Source organism: Ursus americanus, chromosome 18 (assembly GCF_024610735.1).
Source record: "Ursus americanus isolate L20-20 chromosome 18, mUrsAme1.1.p, whole genome shotgun sequence".
NCBI classification, from domain to species: Eukaryota; Metazoa; Chordata; class Mammalia; order Carnivora; family Ursidae; genus Ursus; species Ursus americanus.
In genome coordinates, this window is record NC_142144.1 from 4,779,086 (window position 1) to 4,796,119 (window position 17,034).

A 17,034-nucleotide genomic window follows, 5' to 3' on the forward strand; every position below is an offset into this window, starting at 1 on the left:
GGCACTGCCTACTGGAACATTCGTCATAGCCAGTCTCATGGGAGAGCTGGCTGGGACCTGAGAGTCCCCCTACCCCCAAGTCCCCTGAAGCTCCTAAAGACCGGAGCCCCCGTCTTGTTCATCTTTGTTTTCCCCATGAGGTGCAGTGCACTGAGGACATACACTCTATACAGATGGCATGGGGTGGCACGGGGTGGCATGGGATGGCACGGGGTGGCATGGGATGGCGTGGGGTGGGGTGGGATGGGATGGGGCGGGGTGGGAGGGAACTGAACAAAGACGGAGCACATGTGAAGCACTGTGGAGCACATACGGATAAGCTGGGTTAGGGAGGTTGTAGCGCGGTGGAAAACATGGGTTGGAGCAGGCTGCCCACTTACTAGAAATGGACTATGGGAGCAGTTCAGGGGCCGCGGAGGTAGGGCACTTCCTGCCCTTCATTTCCACCCATAAGACCCCCCCCCCCCGTGCTTTTCAGTAAATTCCTCCATTTGCCAAGCCATGATTAAATCGGTATCTGTAACGTGTGACCGAGCACTCCCTGATCTAGACCGCTAGCCTCCCAGGATCCTGCAAGGATCGAGCAGTGCCCGAGCCCGCACCAGCCACAGGCCGCCCTTGCCGCCTTCACTCTACCGTCCCATGCTCCGCCTCCTCCTTTGACCTGCAGTCAAGACACAGTGAGGCGATCATCTCCATCCGAGGCACCTATGAACTGCCTGCCAGCCATTGAAGCTGAGCCCCGGAGCCAGCAGCCCCACTCTGCCTGCATTCTGCCTCAGTCTCACTGAATTCCTGTTGTCCCAGGAGCCGAAGGTTGTCTGCAATTGCCAAGATGAGAGTATGACTGTTTCGGAAAGGGCTCGCCTCCGCGAGGCTCTCCGAGCAGCCTCCTGGCCACCTGCCTGGCCGCGCCTCCCACGGCAGCGCTGGAGGGCTGCGCAGTGCTCCTCTCGCTCGTCCCTCCCGGACGCTGGGAGAAGGCCCTGCAGCGCTTGCGCAGAGGCTGGCCGAGCCCCTTCCCTCTGCTGCAGTTGGTGCCACAGCAAACGAGCCAGATACGGTCCCTGTACTAATGACGGTTTTCATTTTCTTTGTCTTCTGTTTTGACATCTCAAAAATCTGCGGGCCTGGGACGGACTGCCCTCCGGGGGCTAGCCAGTTCTCAGAGCTGGGAAAGGGGGCGCGCTGTTCCGCACCTCTCACACACACGGCCAGGATTTCCCCGCCCTAAATCATCCCTGGGTCTATCTCCCAGAGCCCACTGGGATTATTTGCGCGAGTCAACCCTAAACTGTTCGCTCGGCCTGCCCTGCCTTTCCTGAAGAAAGCCCAGTATAGGCTCTGCCCTAAGCTGCCCCCTTCCTGCTGCTTCTGCCCCCTGACCACCCGGGTGCTCGCGTGCAGCCCTGCCTGGGGTGCTAGGCCCCTCCTCTCGGGAAACACAAGGAATACATTCTTCCAATGGCATCGAGTCACCTCTGTGAATTAAAATCTCCTGGGCACAAAACAGCCGACCCCTGCCTGCGTGGACTCACGATGTCCTGAAGGGGACAGACATTAAACAGATCCAAGAAACGAGAGAACTCGGGGAGGCCCGCGGTGTGGGGGAGAAACATGGGCTGCCATGAGCCTCTCAGCTATCTGAGACGGCGAGACGGTCATCTGTGGGCTTTGCCCCCCGTGTCTCCCGTCAGCGTGTCTCCCCCACTATTGCTTTGAGCACCCATCCTTCCCCCTGTCCCAGGGTCGGCTCTGCAGGATCCCGTAGTCGCTTCCTGGCACTGGGCGCTGTTCCCAGGCCTGGCTGATTTACATAGTCTACCCGCCCCCCTGCGGTGTGACCCAGGCTGGGCTAATGATCCGCTGGTGCCCAGCTCAGCCACTGTGTGGGGAGAGACCACCCCACCGGGGCAGAGAGCCAACCCAGAGGAGCAATGCTGTGCTTCCAGAGCCTAGAGGTAGCGGCGTTGGTCTCGGCTGTTTCCCTGCTTTGTTAGTTCTGACGTCCAACAAAGTCCTTTTTGCTCCAACCAAGCTGAGCCGGGTTTTCCACCCTGAAATCAAGCATCCTTTTTTCTTTTTTAAAGATTTATTTATTTATTTGACAGAGAGACAGCCAGCGAGAGAGGGAACACAAGCAGGGAGAGTGGGAGAGGAAGAAGCAGGCTCCCAGCGGAGGAGCCCGATGCGGGGCTCGATTCCAGGGATCCAGGATCACGCCCTGAGCCGAAGGCAGACGCTTGATGACTGAGCCACCCAGGCGCCCCTGAAATCAAGCGTCCTGACCAGTGTAGGGAGCTGGCCCCGTTGGGAGTGGCACAAAGGGGTCCCCGTAGAAGTGACAGATTGAGAAGTGAACACTGACTAGGAAGCAGCCGGGCGTAGAGGAGAGAGAGCGTGGCCGACGGAAGGGCAGCGGGAGAGAAGGCCCCCAGGTGGGAAGAACTGGGCTTCAGGAGTTTGTTCGTGTCATGACCCTGCGTGTGCTCTGTCATAGTTACGCACACCTTTGATGAATAACCTTTGTTAAGTAAGGTCCATTCGCAAAGTAATCTATTGTTTTGAAAATCCCCCTCGCCATTTGATATGTCAGGATTTATTAGATGTGGTTTTACTCTCATGAACCCCCGACTGGGCCTACTTATTTATTCAGTCTAACTTTCTACTTCGCATCTAGGATTTTGGGCCTGAAATCCTGGCCCATCTCAGCTCAGAAGCCTAGAAGGACTGCAGCGGCTCTGGGAGCGTCGGAGAGGTGGGTGTGGGGCCAAGGGCCAGTTTTGCCTGGCGATCCAGCTGCCAGGAGAGCTGAGCGGTGTTCCTCTGGCTCAGAGCAGCCATTCATCAGCTCGGAAAGAGAAATGAATTTGTCAATCATTTCGACCTTTGACCCCCCGAGGGCCCAAACTGACAGCTCTGGAAACACGGCTGCCGTCAGTGATAGAATCAGTAAACCCGCCAGAGTATGACGGTGTATGGAGATAGGAATCTCTCACAACGCCGGCCACCTCTTCCTTCTCCCTGCACCTCTCCTCAGATCCTGTCCCCGTCACCAGATTATTTAATTTACCTATGTCGGGGGAAACAGGAGGGAAAACTAGCTGAGCTGGTGTTGTGTTCCTTCTTTGGAACCAAGGATAGTGAGCAAGGGGAGGAGATTGTCCCACCTGTGAATATCCCTCGTGTTACTCACATTTGTTACTAAGATGTATACTTGCATTATATGATTGAACTTTGACTCCCCGAGTTTGAATTCTTTGGAGGAAAGAATCAATCGTGCCCATTTTCATAGGACACACAGCATCCAACACAATGCCTAGCCCTACCAGGATCCCCAATTCTTGAATCAATGATTTTACTTAACTAATCACTTGAGAAAAAGGCCACACCTGAGCTTCAGACTGGGTGATGCATCAAAAGTCCCTATCTGGGGGGCGCCTGGGTGGCTCAGTTGTTAAGCGTCTGCCTTCGGTTCAGGGCGTGATCCCAGAGTCCTAGGATCGAGCCCCTTATCGGTCTCCCTGCTCCACTGGGAGCCTGCTTCTTCCTCTCCCACTCCCCCTGCTTGTGTTTCCTCTCTTGCTGGCTGTCTCTCTCTATCAAATAAGTAAATAAATAATCTTAAAAAAAAAAAAGTCCCTATCTGGGGATCAAATGGGTAAGGGCAGGTAGGGGTCACTTATCCTAATGGTTGGGCCCAAGCCTTGGCATGGATGGAGACTCTGAGCCTTTGGGGACCCTGAGCCCTGGGTGGGTCAGACCTGGCCAGGTGGTTCCCACTCTCAGGCTGTGCTGAGTGTCAGATGGCGGAGGTCAGGCAAGTCCAAGGCCTGGAGCCTCTGGGATGGCAGGGAACACAGGTCTGGAGTGGGTCAAGCCTAAGCCTGGCCAGATGAGCGGCTGAGACCCAGGCGATGGGAGGGGAGGTTGGTCCTGTGACTTGGCAGGGACTGTGGGCCAGCATGGGGCTCTGAATCCCGGGTGGGGTCAATCATAGGTCCTGGCATGGAGGCTAGAGTTTGGAAAGGGGCAGTGTGTCCCCTGTCAGGGGGGCGTGTCAGGCTCTGGGCAAGGGAGAACACTGCACTCTGGGTTGGAGATGTCAGTCCCCCGCCCTGGCGCGAAGACTCCAGGCCAGCAGGGAATGCTGTATCTCGGGTAGTAGGGTCAGGGGCTGAGAGGGTACTGAGACCTGGTCGGGGGCGTCATTCCCAGACTCTGGCGAGGAGATTCTGGCCTGCAGAGGGCTCTGAGTCCCACATGATGGGGCAGGGGGCCACTGAGTCCTGGTTGGGGTCAGTCTCAGGCGTCAGTATGGAGTCCCGGTGGCCGCGGACAAGGGTGCGGGCGCGGGTCGGTCCCTCGCCCTGGCGCGGAGACTCCGGGCCGGCAGGGGGCGCTGCGTCCCAGACTGGGGGCGGGAGGGGGCGTGGGCTCCGGCCGGCTCCGGGCCGGCAGGGGGCGCTGGGCTCGCGGCGTGGCGGGCGCCCGGCAGGTGGCGCTCTGGGCGCGGCCGAGGCGGCCGAGGCGGGCGGCGGCGGCGGCAGCAGCGGCGCGGCGCTGCGGCCGGCTCACGGGGCCCGTGGAAGCGGCGGTAGCGGCGGCAGCCGCAGCGGAGGAGGCGGAGCGGCGGCGGCTGGCGGCGGGAGCGGCGGCTCCGGGCGGGCGGGAGCGCCGCTGGCCGAGCGCACAGGCCGCGGCCCGCGGAGCCCGCCATGCCGGCGCGGGTCTGAGGCGCGGCGAGCCAGGGCCGAGGCGAGCGGCGGCCGCGCCGGCCTGTGGCCCCGTAGCGGCCGGGCCCGGGCCCCATGAGCGGCGGCCTCGGCCTCCGGCGCAGCCCGGAAATGTCCGGCAAGCTCGAGAAAGCAGGTGAGCGCGGCGCGGGCCGCGGGCGGGGCGGGCCTGCGGGCGCGCGGGCGGTAGGGACGAGCCGCCGCCCAGGCCTGGGGCCCCGCCGCCCCGCGAGGGCCGCCTCGGCGCGCCGGCCTGCTCGCGCTCCCGGGGCCGGCGGGGCCGGCGGGGCGGCGGGTTCGGTCCCGCGGGGCGGCGGGCGCGGGCGGCGGACGGGAGTCCGGCCGCGCGGCTGCCGTGCACGGTGGACGGAGCTGAGCCCTACAAGGTGTCACTTCTCCTGCGCCCCGAGTGTAAATGGAACCAGAAGTAGCCACTTGGCTGGCAGCGGAGGAAGCGGGCAGGATGTGTCTGGGCGCCTTCGGGGCTCGCTCGCCTTCCCCTCCGGCGTCGAGCCGAGCTCTGGAAGCAGGGCCCCGGGGAGCCTGTGGCTTTGGGGGCGAGGATAACCTCATCTCTTTGTGTGTTCCTAGAAATCTCGGAGAGCTGCCTTCCGATTACCGGGCTTTGAAAGCCCACGCTGGGAATGGAGTCCCCAAAGACTCCGTTAGGGCTGATGCCTCCGGCGGGGGCCGGGAGCGTCTCTAGCCAGAGACACCCTGCAGGGTGAATCCCCGGTGAGATGGGCGGGCAGGCCAGGGCTCCTGTGCGGGGTGGGGGACACCGTTGCTGGGTAGAGCCAACTTAGCTTGGCGGCCGACTTGTGCAAGGCAGAGTTTTAGGGGCTGCAGGGGGGCAGGTGGCATTGATTTTGGAAGTTGCTCGTGCTTGCCAGGTGGACCCGGGATACTCTTCTGAGATGGGCCTCAGGAGTGGGCTCAGAGGCAGCCGGGGACTTGCAGGCTGCGGTTGAAGCACAGGAAGGAAATTTCTGTAGCCTTTATTGAGGGTTTTCTATATATCCGGGGCCGGGCTGAGCACCTTACATGTGTTGCTTGGTAAATCCTTGCAGGTTCTCCGTAAGAGAGGTTTTGATCCTGGTGTTACAGGCTCCGGTGGGGGGCAGTGAGTTCCTGCAGGCCACCCAGCCAGAGGGCAGCGCGCAGAGGGACTGGAAGCCTGGCTCCCTTCCTCAGGGGCAGGGCCGTGGGTTTCAGGGCTGTTCCTTGGGTATTTTTCTCAGTTTTTCAGTCAGGGCCGTGCCCAGTGACCACGAGCTGCTTCTCTGCCCACGTGCCAACCCAGAAATATCTTGGGTTAATTTGGGCAGCATTTCTCAGAAACTCCGTGAATAGTGTCTCAGAATGGTGCTGTCGGGGAGGTTGGATTGTTTGTTTTACATATAACGGTAACGGGGTTTTCTTTGATTATAAGGGTACGTTCGTTGTCAAAAACGTGAAAGTTGTGGCAAAGTAAAAAGGAGCTGAAAGCACCTGTCATCCCCATGAGCTGCTTGCCACAGCTCAGACCGCTCGGGTGAGATGAGTCCGCGTGTGTGTTCTCGGTTAGCTGGAGCAGGGAGGCCCCAGGCCAGAGCGCTTCAGCGTAGGTTCTCCCTTGGCCTTCTCTGGGCGCCTCCTCGTGCTGGGGGCTGCAGCAGGTGCAAACACCAGTAAGTGCCTGCTTCAGAGAGGCTTGTCTGCGGCCGGGCGAGCCGGACCCAGCCTAGCACCCGACTCCCAGGCCACCTGCAATGCACTGTGACAGGGGTCCGGGCCTGGGCACAGGGAACGGGGGCTTCATCGGCAAGGCAATGGGGGCAGCCCTTTGTGCTAGGCTCCGAGGAGAGGGTAAGGGGTCCCCGGGTGGAGTGGAGACGGGAGAGGGCAGAGTGGAAGCGGCTGACCGGGGGCTGTGGGAGACTCCGGAGGCAAATGCATCGGTGAGAGGCAGCGAAGCAAGCGGGCTCTGAGGTTGGCAAGAGCAGGGCTGGCTCTCGGTGTGGAGCCAGCAAGAAGTCCATCCTTGCGGTATAAGGCCTTTGGCTGTGATTCCCACGCAGTCGTCGGGAGATGAGGACACTCCCGGAATGAAGGGTACGTCTTCCTGGTGGTTTCTGCTGATCATTGTAGGTGGAGTTCCCTTTGCATTTCGGTGAGATTTCTGCTGGAGTTTTCTAAACAGACCTCCTACTCTTAAGTCACCAGCAGAGTGTTTCATTCAAAGGAAAGGTCCTTAGGTGAAGCAGGGGACTCCTGTTAGCAAGTGAACCGTCTGGTAAGTTACGGAGCCTGATAGCGAGTGGGCGATCATTGTCAGCCTCTGGGGGAGATCTTGCGTCTGTCCTGCTGCTCTTCAGTATACTTACTTCTTCATTCACAGTGCCTGGCTGTGGGAGGGGTCTTGCACGCTGTCTTCCTCTGAGAGCCTGCCATTTCTTAGGGACCTAGAAAGGCAGGCCTCAGTTCATGCTGTCCCTGGTGATCTCTATTCCAAGCCCCATGCAGGATCAAGACAGTCTGGGTTCCAGATGGTGGCAGAGGGTCAGCTTGCTGGCTGGTTGGGGCCCGTCCTGTGAGGCTTGGTGGAGGAGGGTTGAAATTGGAGGATTTAGGACGAAGGCCAAGGGGGAAGCTGATGGATCAGGGAGCTCCCTGGGGTGAGCTTGTGGGTAGGCCTGGCAAAGAGAAGGGGTTCTTCCCTAGGAGCTAAGAGGGACCTGTTTTGAAAGACCCCACTGGCAGGAGATGTGTGTAGCCCCTCCAAGGCCACTTTGGGGGCACCAGTGACCATGGTTTTGGTCGTGCACTCAGGTGTGATGGGTCTCATTTTGTTGATGCTTACTTCCAACAAACACATTGCGTGTGGACAGTTGGAAGTTCCCTAGTGTTTCTGGAGCTTAAGTGCCTCTCTTGCCTGTGAGCGGAAGTAGCAAACTGGTGGCTCCTGGCTGGGTTCAGTCCATAGATGTGTTGTTTTCGATTGATGGCCAGTATTTAAAAAATCAGGAAATCACTCACATATCTCAGATGTCTGATTCTCTTGAAAAGCTAGAAGCCCTGGTAACCCTGAGGCCTTGTTTCCTTCAAGGTCCCAGGGGCGGGGCACCCACCACTCCCGCTGCCGGCCATGGCTCTGATTGCTATATCCCACTTGGGCTCTTGACATTTGAGTCTGCATCCCCTTCCTTGGAGAAACCATTTGTTTGCTTTTCCTCTAGACTTTGAAATCTTTGCCCCGTTCCTTCATTGATTCCTTGCTCGGTCCCTCCATTCAGGACTGACTGTGCGCCAGCTCTGTCAGGCTCCGCACCAGGCTCTGGGGATGTAGCGTTGACCTCAGCAGACACCGCGGTGTAACCCAGGCACCGGCTCTGGCAGTGTGGGGAGCCCTGGGGACCTTAGGAAGGGTCCTATCAGATTGGTGGTCGGGGTGGGGGTCAGGGAGCCAGCTTCGTGAGGAATTGAGATTCAGGGTGGGACTCGGAGGGTGAGTCGAGTTAGCGGGGCACAGCGGAGGGATGGGAAAGAAAACGGCTTGTTATACTCACGGTGCTCATCAGTCTGTCGTCCTCATTCATACATTCGTTCCTTCATCACATGGCTTATCCAGCATGTCCTAAGGGCCTAGACCTCTTCTGGTCCTTGGAATACAACAAAGATCTCTGCCTCCTGGGCCTTACCTTCTAACTGGGGCAGACAGAGTAGACATCGCGAAGGTGGAAATCATGCAGGTTTTTTGTTTTTGGTTTTAATTCACTTTCCCTGGTCTGTGTTCCCAGTAGACCAGTCCGTCTAGGAGTTTTATCACTCACCGCACCCCTGGCCGGCTCTGAAGGCTCCCCGTGACCCCGAGCTGTTCACTGGGCTGCCATGGCAGCAGGCTGACCCGTGCAACGCCTAAGGACAGAATAACTTTGCTGTCTCGGACTCACGTGTACGTGTTGCAAATGTGTGAAGAGGCTTTTATTAAAAAGCAGATTGTCTGCTGACTGCTGTCACAGTAACTCTCTGTCGTTAAGTATTTTCGGAACAGAGGGAAAATGCAAGTGCTGTCACAATGAGGCTGTAGACTTTTTTGGCCCCGGAAAGAGCCCTTGTATTGTACATCAGCAGTCACTGTATTTTGATCAATTTTAAACTTCTTCCAAATTTCACACTACCTTTTTTCCCCACAATTAACAGTCTTTGTGGTCCAAATGAATCCAGTCAACGAATAACAGCATTTTTATGGCCCCTGGTAGTCCTTCGTTCACTCACACATGCGACACTTACGGAGTCCCTCCTTGTTGGCAAACAGCGCGACGCCTCACAGTGGCAGAGTCCTCAGGAGACCGGCCCTTCCAGGGTCACAGTCCAAAAGTAACATCAGAATGGTCTTGGACATCTCCGCAGTGTCCCGTGGTTTTGAGAATGCGTGGAGAGCCCGCCTCATTTGACTCCATCCTCAGGACCAGCCCGGGGGCGGGAGCAGGGCTGGTCACGTCCATTTGGCACCTGAGGGCGACGGAGATCCAGGGAGGTTTGGCCGCTTGCGCAGGGCTGCAGCTCCTTGCAGTGAAGTGGGGACCCGCCCCCGGTGGTCTCGGCCACCCTTCTGCCTTCACGGGGCGCCGCTTAGGGGCTCCGCGGGCTGGACACACAGCACTTAACGTCTTGATTCTCGGTCGTGTTCCTACGTTTCTTTCCTGATCTTAACCAAAGCGGGGGGTCCTCCGCTCAGTGAAGGCAGGCCCAAGGCAGCCTTCAGGCCGCGCGTGAGACTGACGATACCAGCAGCGTCAGCAGTCCTGCACGGAGACGAACGTTGCACGGAATTCGCCGCAGCAGCCCCAGAGGTTTGCTGGTCTCGGAGCAGCTGTTGGCAGAGGTGGTTTGAATGGGATTCCTTGTAGCCGACAGACCTGATAGAGGCCTGTAAAGATGAGTCATGTGTGAGCTTGCAGAAAAATCATTTCCCAAATTAGCCCGGTTGGAGGATGCCTGGAGCACGGGGCCGGGTCTCACCTCCGGCCAGCTGGCTGTGTTCCCCGTTGCCATAATAATATGACGCACTGGAAAGAGCGGGGCCGGCAGCCCCGCCCGAGCAGCCTCCGACCCGGCGCCGCGCTGCTGGGACAGGTGTTCCTCCGCTTCGTCACCCACCTTGCCCCCAAGGCTCTTTTGTGATTCAAAAACAAAACCCACAGTTTGTGAGTCATTAAGGGATCTGTCATCTTAGTTTCTGGCAATTTGTTTCAGGCCATTTCATGAAAAATCGGAGGCCCATCATTGTGACCATGGGCAGCTCTTTCCCTTTTCTGGGTCTCATTTTCTCGGTCAGTGCTCTGAAAGGGCGGGACTTTGACATGAGAGCTTCCCTGGTTTGCTTGAAAGCAGCAGGTCGTTTTCTGCACAGAAGAGGGCCATTGAATAATGGGTAATGGGGAGCCACTTGGAGGACAGCGAATCCTTCTTGCTCAGCTGTGGCCTCGAGGACCCTCCTTGAGTCCCCCACCAAACAGTGTGAAAACCCACTTCCTGCATGTGCTGGGCCTGCCCTACCAAGACCAGCTTCCTCCGGACTCCTGCCTTCTCGTCCTCTAGCAGGTAATAAATCCCATGGGAAGGCCCCAAATAAACACTTGGGCAGAAGGGTACTGTTTAGCTCATTCAGAAACCAGAGCTTTGCTTTCCTTCCTGAAAGTTAAAAATTAACAAATATAGTCTTGACTAGACCATTAGCTTCTTGAGGGAGTGTGCCCGTCTGGTCCACCGCGGGCTTGCCATCGCTGTGCCTAGAATGTAGAAGGTGCTCGGTAACTACTTACTAGAAGAATGAGGGGGTTTAGTTTTTAACGATTTTATTTACTTGACAGAGAGAGAGCACAGGCAGGCAGAGCGGCAGGCAGAGGGAGAGGCAGGCTCCCTGCGGAGCAGAGTCTGACGCGGGGCTCGATTCCAGGACCTTGAGATCATGACCCGAGCCGAAGGCAGACGCTTCGCTGACGGAGCCAGCCAGGCGCCCCGAAAGTACCTTTAAACGGAGCTGCTTCTGGGTTTTGAGTTGCCGGTTAGGATGCTTCTCGGTGAATTCGTAGGACCAGTAATCTGACCGGGATCTGCAGGTGGTTGGGGCTTTGTGTTAACCGTGTACAGCTGTTTTCGTGCAGCTTCCTGAGAGCTCGCGGCGAGGCTGAGGTCAAAGCCCCAGAACACAGAAAGCTGTGCGACGCGGCGAGAGACGGCGCCTGTGCCGGCCGGGCGGCTGCCTGTCGCAAGGCCGGCGCGGGCCGTGGATGCGCAGGGACAGAGCGCTCTCAGGCAGGGCTCGCGCGTCCCACCGTCATGACCCTGCCTTTCACTGACCAACCGCTGGTCTACAGGGGTTCCGCTCCGCCCGCAGCGAGGCCACCTGAGAGTCCCTGTGCCCGTGGTGCCTTTTCTCCCTTGGCCTCCGAGTGCTCCTTCGGACACGCCGCCGGCACCGTCGTTCTGTTGACGGTACGCGCCCCGTGACGGGGTAGGAGAGGTGGGCTGGCGGGCTTCTCCAGGCCCCCCTTTCTTCTTTGTCAAGGGGCGTAGGCAGAGTCTCTCGTGTCACCTCCTCTGTGGGCAGAGGTGTAGCGGAGAGATGTACCTACTGGACTGAGAGCCTGCGATCTGACGGCCACCGTTCCTCTTTCTCCTGACCATTTTCTTCCAGGCTGCCGCCCAGAGACGGATGATGGTTCTCTGAACCAGAGTCCTGACCTGCAGCGCGGACTGCGTCTTCCTGCGATACGGTGACTGTCTCTCCACGGCGTAGACCCTCTGTTCTCAGGAGTTCCTTACAGGTGACCTTTCTCCTCGCTTTTCACGGGCTTGCCGGTCCCACAGTCGTTTCACTGCAAATGAGGTTTTGTGATCGGGAAACTCTGCCCCCGTTTTAAAGCACAGAAGACACGGAGCCGTCGAGCACCGGCTGGCGTGTGCTGCCTCCCAGGCTGGGAGACTGAGTGCGGCGTTCAGGCATTTGCTTTCTGGCTTTTCAGAAATGCGCGCCATCGGCCTGAACTTGACACACGTGGCTCCCAGCTGCAGCCGCACTGTGGAGAATGGCAGCCCGCCCGTGGCCTCCCTGAGTGGACGCGTGACGCTGGCTGCCTTGGGGAGAAGGTCGGTGCGGACGTAGAATGGAAGTCCGCCGGTCGGTGGAAGGGGATGGGTCCGAACTGCCGAGTAGTTGGCCCCAAACAAGCAAACAAAAACACCAGAACTTGTGTTTGAAACAATGGTTGTGTCTATTTGCTGGTTGTGGATAATCACATGTGCCCCTCTCCTCCATGCGACTGCTTGGGAATAAATAGATGGATGATTGTACGTGGCTCACGGAACCGGCTCCTCTCAGCACCTCCTCTCAGTAATAAACGCAGAGAATAGTAGCGGCTCACTTTCATTGAGCACTTACACGTTGCCCGTACCAGGCTGTGTGCTGCGCGTGTTACACGCGTGGTCCCTTTAATCCTTACAGAGGGGCTTCTCATTCTGCAGAGGGGGGCACGGAGACACAGAGCATTTCTTTTGTGCGTGGGATCCTGAGATCCAGAATAGCCGAGACTTGCCCGTGGTCACGTGTTGAGTGGGGACCTCAGCCCATAGGACTAATTCCCATTTATCTATTTTCATTGGCTGTGACGACATGATTCTCTTGACTGTTGTGACTTGGGTAGAAATGAGCCTCCACATTTCCAGGGACCCCTCTGCTGCGGAGGCAGCCGCTACACCAAAAGGGCCGCTAGATAAGGCTGGAGGGGATGTCGGAGGAGACAGTGGATCTCACCAGGGGGCCAGGAAAGCCAAGCTGGGTGACCTGGGGCAAATGGCGTAATTTTTCCACGCTTCTGGCTCCCCTGTTGCAACCTGATGGGGTGGACAGACCCGTCTCAGAATGCTGTCTAGTGCTGATTCCTTGTGAGCCCCCGTCTGCCGTATAAAGGGGGAGTTGGATGTATTTTGGGTTGTTTAGTTGGTTTTTAAGGACACTGATGTTGCGGGACACTTAACTGTCATCACAATAAAACTTACATAATCCTTTATAGCTTTCAAAACACTCCTGTAGACATGAGGGGTCTTTTGCTGTTGTTTTGGGTTTTGTTCTTTTGTTTGGCTCTGATAAAGTGTTGGAGTCATGGCATCTTTCTCCGTGCAGGGGGACAAAAGCTCACAGCCACTGGTACTTCCTGTGTGCGGGGCACTGTGCTAGGAGCTTTACCTTTAGAGAGTGTGATTTTATTAGTTCTGTTCTTAGGAAGAGCGAAATGGCAGGCATTGTGCCCATTTGACAGTGGAAGAAAGGGAGGCAGCCGGGCGAGAAGTGACTCGCTGAGGTCACGTGCTGAGTGAGCAGCAGAGCCACTGGGGACTGTAGTGGGGACTGGGGGTTTCTCTCGCTGCTTCTCTTCCCCTCCTCTCAGTGTGTCCCGCGGGTCAGGGCCTCATGCTGGTCCCCTGCAGAGCCACCAGGAGGCCGTTGTGGAGCCGCCCTCGTGTCTTTTGTTTGGCGTCCCCTGGGGCTTTTCAGCCTCTCTGAGGACCATGAAGGTGTGTCTGCATCTGTCTGCAGCGTTTGGAAGCAGCTTCTGGTTTCTCCGAGGTGACTTAAAAAGTGAATTTGCTAAAACCGTTGTCCGGGAATCTGCTTTGGCTGTGCCGCCCAGTGCGGGGAGGCCCTTCCTTGAAACAGCTGCACCCCGGCGTCCGCCCCGCTCTGCCTCAGTGGCTCCGTGCGCGCTGAGGGCCAGGTGGCCTGCCGGGCAGGGAAGGGTGCTGAGAAGATCAGACGCATCCGTGTCCTTCGGGAGCTGGCAGGGAGGCCGCCTGTGCTGTGTGCGGGAGACTTGGTGAGGAGGCTCTCCCCCATGGGAAGCGGCGTGAGCCTGGGCTGGGGGTCAGGACACCTGCCTCCCTGGCCCCGGCCCTGCCTGCAAGCACCGGATCCGTGCCCCTCGGAGCCCTCCCCGTCCGCGAAAGGAGAGGCTGGACTCCGTGTGGAATGGTGGTGGAGGCCCGGGCCTCCGAGTCCTAGAGCCCCGGATTTGGATCCAGCTGTCCCAGAGGGTGGTTGTGGGGTCTTGGACGAGTCGCTTTCCTGCGTACATCTCAGTTCTGTTATCTGTAAAATGGAGAAAATCACCACCGTGCCTACCTTACGGTCCTGCGGGAGGAGTAGATGAGGTGAGGCACGTAAAGCGTAGTGCTCGTAGACACTAGCTTTTGTTCTTCCCGAATATCCGCTTCTTCTCTAAAATGACAGTTTCTTCAAAAAAAAAAAAAAAAGATCATATGTAAGTGAAATTCAGACCTCCATGCTCACAGAAGATGGAGAGGTCTTTGGCTATTGAGGTATTTCCTCCCAGGGTGTCCCTCCCTCCCTCCCTCTCTCTCTCTTTTTTTACATTTGAGAAAGCTGAATTCCAGGGAATAGATTTTTATAACTAAGTAATATCCACAAATGTCATTTATAGGAGGAATAGATGGCGTTTCAGTTCAGCTACATGTGGCCACAGCACATGTGGGTAGATTGAGGCAAGGCCTGATTATATTCCGTCTTAAGTGTCTCTGGAAGGAATAGGCCCATCCTCACGGGTGGCAGCTTATCTCAGAGTCAGAGCAGGGTGGATTACCTGCAGGTGTATCTTTGCTTCATCCCAAGAGACGCCGCCTCAGTTTCTCCTTGCAGGGGTGACACTCAGGATTCATTAAACCATCTTTGTTCAGCTCTGAAGGTGAAATGATCACGGTGTGGTGCTTTTGTCTTGTGACAGTTAAAATGCCCCACGCCGTATAAGTCACTTACACATTGCGCAGAATGCTGCAAGCGGGTGATTTCATACCCTTTATTTTTCCTCCTTGATAAATTTTCGCCATGAGGGTGAATTGAGAAATCCTAGTGTATTGTTCTGAGTCTTCCCTCCCCTGTACTCCCCTGGGCGTCTGTGACAGGCGAGAGGAAATGTGCGTAGTCTCCGTGCACGGTTGTCAGCATAGCTCGCTCTAAGCACAGGGCTGTTAGCAGAGAACCCAGAGACCAGTCAACCCTTTTCCCTTTCTTTAATCACTGGGTCCTCGAGCTACAGAACCTCTCACTTAATTAGCATAGCCACGCTAATTCGTGCTCCTGCCTCAGCTTGTCAGGAGTGCCTTACAAATATTAATTCTCTGAGCTCATCAGAAAACCAAAGGCACAGATCAAAAGCGTGCTTTCTTGCATGCTCTGTCCTTGTTTTTTCTGTTCATTGGGAGCTGTCTCTGTTAATTACCTTAAATGTGCAGGGTTGTAGAATGCAGTTTTTATATTGGACCAAGATAGGAATTGGGCTGGGGACCTGGCCCACATTTCAGCCCTGTGTCGCAGGGAAGCCCAAAGTTCCCTGGTTCCAGCTTGGCTGGTGAAATACACGTACCAGTGAGGAAATTGTGTGGACCGAAATCACCGTGGGGAGCATGTCACTAGGAATGCTTGGAACTGTGGCATCTTCGGGAGATGGAGAGAGAACTGGCCTGAGTGTCTGGCACTGCCACCGGCCTGCTGTGCCCTGTGGGGCAAGCCACCATCCCTCCCTGGACCTGGCAACTGGAGCGGCGATGCCTGAGTTTTTTAAGATCATTAAGTCCTACTAAGGATCTGGTGGGAGCGCTTTAGACCCGGTGCCCAGGGAGAAAGATTCATCTGTGTGCGGACATGGTTCTACCCACTCTAAATTCCAGCTCCTGTAGGAGAGATAATAATTAGCAAACACTCCACGTCTTGGAAAGCTTGACTGAAATCTCAGGTAGCCAAAATAATCAGAGTTTCCGCTAGAGCAGTCAGACCTGGGTTCAAATGATAGTTAGTAATTACATATTCCTGGAGTTTTGTGACGGTTCCATGAGATGACGCCTGTAAGCGGCTTCATAATATCTGTGTGGATAAACGGAGAAACCCTTTTGCCTTCTGCATGAAAACTTTTTTTTTTTTTTTTTAATTTACATGCAGTGAAACTGACCTCCTTTTCAAGGGTGTACAGTGCTGAGCTTTACCTCGTCTCTGAGTCTGTGTAACCACCACCACAGTCAGGGTTCAGACCAGTTCCATCTGCTGTCCCTCTGTGGTCAGACCCTTCCCTCACCCCCGACTGCCAGCAACCATCAGTCTGTTTTCCATCCCTGTAGTTTTGGTTTTGTTTTTGTTTTAAGATTTTATTTATTTATTGTACACAGAGGGTACAAGCAGGGGGAACAGCAGAGGGAGAGGGAGAAGCAGGTTCCCTGCTGGGCAAGGAGCCTGATGCAGGGCTCAATCCCAGGACCCCGGGACCATGACCCGAGCCGAAGGCAGCCGCCCAACCAACTGAGCCGCCCAGGCGCCTCTTCCAACCCTGTAGTTTTGCCTTTTCCAGAATATCACATAGTATGTAACTTCGGACGTTGGCTTATTTTACTCACTGTAGTGCCTCTGAGATTCAGGAAGTTGTTTTCTCATCAGTAGGTTATCCCTTTTGATAGCTGAGTAGTATTCCATTGTATGTGTGTTGTCAGTGTTTCTCTACTTAGAATTTGACCTTGGTTAACTCGCTCTGTTTTCTGGAGATAGATAAAGATGGTATTTCACCCACAAAAATCAAGCAACCCAATTACAAAACTTGAGTAGACATCTCCAAAGAAGATACACAGATGGCCAATAAGCCATGGAAAGGTGCTCAGCTCATCAGTCATTAGGGAGATGTGGATCAAAACCACAGGTGCCACCTCACCCCATTTAACACGGCTGCTTTCAAAAGAAAAACCAGGAAATAACAAGTGTTGGTGAGGATGTGTAGAGACTGGAGCCGTTGGTGCAGGCTGCCATCCTTCCACACGCACAGCTCTGGAGGCAGACCTCTGACCCTCGCTCTAGGGCTTGATGAGGCCCCTCCTACCTTGGGTCCGAGGCGCCCTGTCACTCTAGCTTTTGCCCTTCCTGTGGCATAGTAGCCATAGAAATGACATAAGAGACCACACGGAGAGGGGAAGGCCCTGAGACGACATGGAGGACAAGAAGGGACCTAGTTACCACCAAGAACCTGGTGAACCCATCGCAGATGAGGGGACCAGTCATTGAGGAAAGAAGCCATCTAGGTTGTTCCAACCATCTGAGCAGTTCCTCATTACCTAGAATAGAGTTCCAGATCCTCTGAGGCTCACCTGTCATTTAATCCAGCCATTGCTGCCCAGATCAGTTCTGCATAGGCGCCAACCGGCTGCACACAGGGGTCGCTGGGCCCCTCTCCTGGGCCGCTCTTTAATGCTGCAGTGTGGGAGA

General features: G+C 56.2%; 1 protein-coding gene across 8 annotated transcripts in view; it reads left to right on the forward strand.

Annotated features, from left to right (window-relative positions):
- The first annotated feature begins 4,642 nt into the window (after positions 1-4,642).
- RAPGEF1 (Rap guanine nucleotide exchange factor 1) overlaps positions 4,643-17,034 on the forward strand; it is a 131,645-nt gene continuing 119,253 nt past the window's right edge. For 5 of the 8 annotated variants that reach the window (XM_045771206.2, XM_045771208.2, XM_045771219.2 and 2 more), the window contains exon 1: positions 4,643-4,872. In XM_045771206.2, the coding sequence (XP_045627162.1) occupies positions 4,812-4,872 (61 nt within the window). In that variant the 5' untranslated portion in view covers positions 4,643-4,811. Of the gene's footprint in view, positions 4,873-9,635; positions 10,323-10,383; positions 11,549-17,034 lie in introns of those variants that run through there. The other 3 variants (XM_045771213.2, XM_087869240.1, XM_087869239.1) reach the window with 3 other exon arrangements.